Source organism: Microplitis mediator, chromosome 5, assembly GCF_029852145.1.
Source record: "Microplitis mediator isolate UGA2020A chromosome 5, iyMicMedi2.1, whole genome shotgun sequence".
NCBI classification, from domain to species: Eukaryota; Metazoa; Arthropoda; class Insecta; order Hymenoptera; family Braconidae; genus Microplitis; species Microplitis mediator.
The window spans coordinates 13,185,878-13,188,702 of record NC_079973.1 but is presented as its reverse complement, the minus strand read 5'-3'; the positions used below and the strand labels follow the sequence as shown (position 1 = coordinate 13,188,702).

The following is a 2,825-nucleotide window of genomic DNA, read 5'->3' as shown; positions in this document are numbered from 1 at the left end:
AATGTCGCTTCAGTCGCTTGTGCAGTTGTGTCGTTGTGTGCAGTGAGCAGTGAGTTTATTTGGTTGTGATAAATCATAACCTGAAAATAATTTTGACGTGAAATTATATTTAAAAATTAAAAAAAAAATGAGTCGCAGGCGTGCTCACGAGGATGACGATGGATACGATCGCGCTTACAAAAAACGTCGCCGAGTATCAGAAAACCAAGAAATCGAAGATCGTCTGGAATCTCTTATTATACGAGTGGGTGAAAAATCATCCTCATCATTGGAAAGTAATTTGGAAGGACTGGCATCTGTTCTAGAAGCTGACCTGGGTATTTTTCGTAGTAAAATTCTACGAATCCTTACAGACTGTGCTATGAAAATGCCTGAGAAATGTACCGTCTATACAACTCTCGTTGGGTTACTCAATGCCAAGAACTTCAATTTCGGAGGAGAGTTCGTCGATCACATGGTCAAGAATTTGAAGGAGTCATTAAAAAATTGTCAGTGGGACGCTGCTAGATATTCTTTACGTTTCCTAGCCGACCTGACAAATTGTCACGTTCTGTCATGTGGTTCCTTGATGCAATTATTTGACAACATGCTGGAGACAGCCAACGAGGATGGTGTACCTCAAGTTCGACGTGACTGGTACGTATTTTGTGTTCTATCAACTTTACCCTGGGTAGGTAGAGAATTGTACGAGAAAAAAGAACAGGAACTAGATCATTTGATGACAACTATCGAGATATTTATCAACAAGAGAAGCAAAAAACATCAGCCTGCATTAAGAGTTTGGTCCAGTGACACTCCTCATCCTCAGGAAGATTATCTGGACTGTCTTTGGGCTCAGATCAGAAAACTGCGGCAGAATAATTGGGCGGAAAAACATATTCTCCGGCCTTATCTGGCGTTTGATTCTATTTTGTGCGAAGCCTTGCATCACAATTTACCAACAGTCTTACCACCACCTCATCACGAGTCGTACTTGTATCCTCTGCCTACTGTTGTCTTCAGAATGTTTGATTACACAGACTGTCCTGCTGAAGGTCCAGCATTACCTGGTAGCCATGCTATCGAAAGATTTTTAATTGAAGAACATTTACGTCAAATTGTTGACAACTTTTACTTTGAACGTAAGCATTGCGCTGCTAATTTACTCAGTTTTCCATACAAGACAAAAATACCACTGGAATATTGCATCGTCGAGGTGATATTTGGAGAATTATTCAAACTGCCGACTCCAAAATATTTAGAAATAGCTTACGGTTCGATTTTAATTGAACTGTGCAAATTGCAACCGTCTACGATGCCACAGGTTTTGGCTCAAGCAACAGAAATACTTTTCCGGCGCATTGATAGTATGGCTGCTGCTTCATTCGACCGATTTGTCTGGTGGTTTGCGTATCATTTAAGTAACTTTCAATTCCGATGGTCTTGGGAAGACTGGGATTCATGTTTGCAACGGGAATCAGAACATCCAAGACCTAAATTTGTCCGGGAAGTTTTGCTGAAAGTTCTCAGACTGTCTTATCATCAAAAAATCCGGGACATGATGCCGGAAAATTACGCAGACTTGATACCTGCTCTACCTGAACCTATTTTTAAATTTGCATCGAAAGGCGCTGGTTCACTGCCTGGTACAGTAGCAGCCAGTGAGCTCGTAGCCTCAATCAGACGTAAGTGTACACCGGAAGAAGCTCTTAATATATTGAATGGGTTGCCTGGACAAAACGAAAATGAAGAAACCAACAGCTTCAATCCATTGAAAATCGAAGTTTTTGTCCAGACTTTACTACATCTTGGATGCAAAAGTTTTAGTCACAGTTTTGCAGCCATCAGCAAATATCATTACGTTTTTAAAGTTCTCGCTGAGACAGAAGAATCTCAAATTTGTATTTTACAAAATATGTTTGCTCTGTGGAAAAATCATCATCAGATGCTGGTTGTATTGACAGATAAATTTTTGAAAACTGGTATAATAGAATGCAGTACTGTCGCCAAATGGATATTTTCAAAAGAAATGGAAAGCGAATTTACAAAAGTATACGTTTGGGAAATTCTACATCTTACGATTCGTAAAAAAAATCAACATGTCATCAAATTATCTAAAGAACTTGCTGAGGCTAAAGAAAAATTACGACGAAATGAACGAGGTTCAGGATCATCATCAGAAGAAGACGAGTCAAATAAAGATGCAGAACGTCCATCGGAAGATGCCGTTGAAAGTATGGAGGAAAAATTGGAAGCTGCTGAATCAGATCAGAAGAATTTATTCCTCATTATTTTCCATGGATTCACAATGATTTTATCTGACCGAGTTGACTACAACACTCACTGGTACAAGTGGACTATTGGAAGACTCCAACAAGTATTTCTGGCCCATCACGAACAAGTTATGAAGTATTCATCAACATTGAAAAGTCTTGTGTTTGCTGGAGATACTGATCCTCATATTTTGGATGTTTTCCATCAATTTATTTCATTACGAGCATAAATTTAATCTATAATGTAGATTTTTTTTTCCTAGTGTTTATCAGTTGATTAAAAAGTTTCTTGTGCTTAAAATTATTTAAAGATTTAAAAGTTTAAAAAAATATTAAAGATACTGCGTCTTTATTGTTCGTTTAAAATCAATTTTTTTTTTTTTTCAAATATTGAATTCAATTCCAGCAAAAAAACTTTTTTTTAAAGCAATAAAAATGTAACAAAAAATGTTTAATTACAATAAAAATACAATGAGGCATAATTGTAAATAAGAACATTTGAATATTTGTTAATTTTTTTTTTTTTACATTAATCTATTATATTTTTAACCGCAAAAAATCTATTTATTTATT

General features: G+C 36.5%; 1 protein-coding gene across 1 annotated transcript; it reads left to right on the top strand.

Annotated features, from left to right (window-relative positions):
- On the top strand, positions 1–2,671 carry LOC130667405 (nuclear cap-binding protein subunit 1). Its single transcript, XM_057468937.1, has one exon. It carries the CDS (start codon positions 128–130, stop codon positions 2,480–2,482), a length of 2,355 nt encoding a protein of 784 aa, XP_057324920.1. The 5' UTR covers positions 1–127; the 3' UTR covers positions 2,483–2,671.
- The last annotated feature ends 154 nt before the right edge of the window (positions 2,672–2,825 follow it).

What these genes read in the sequence shown, in the direction of transcription:
- LOC130667405 (XM_057468937.1), top strand. Translation starts at nt 128, where the DNA reads ATGAGTCGCAGGCGTGCTCACGAGGATGACGATGGATACGATCGCGCT.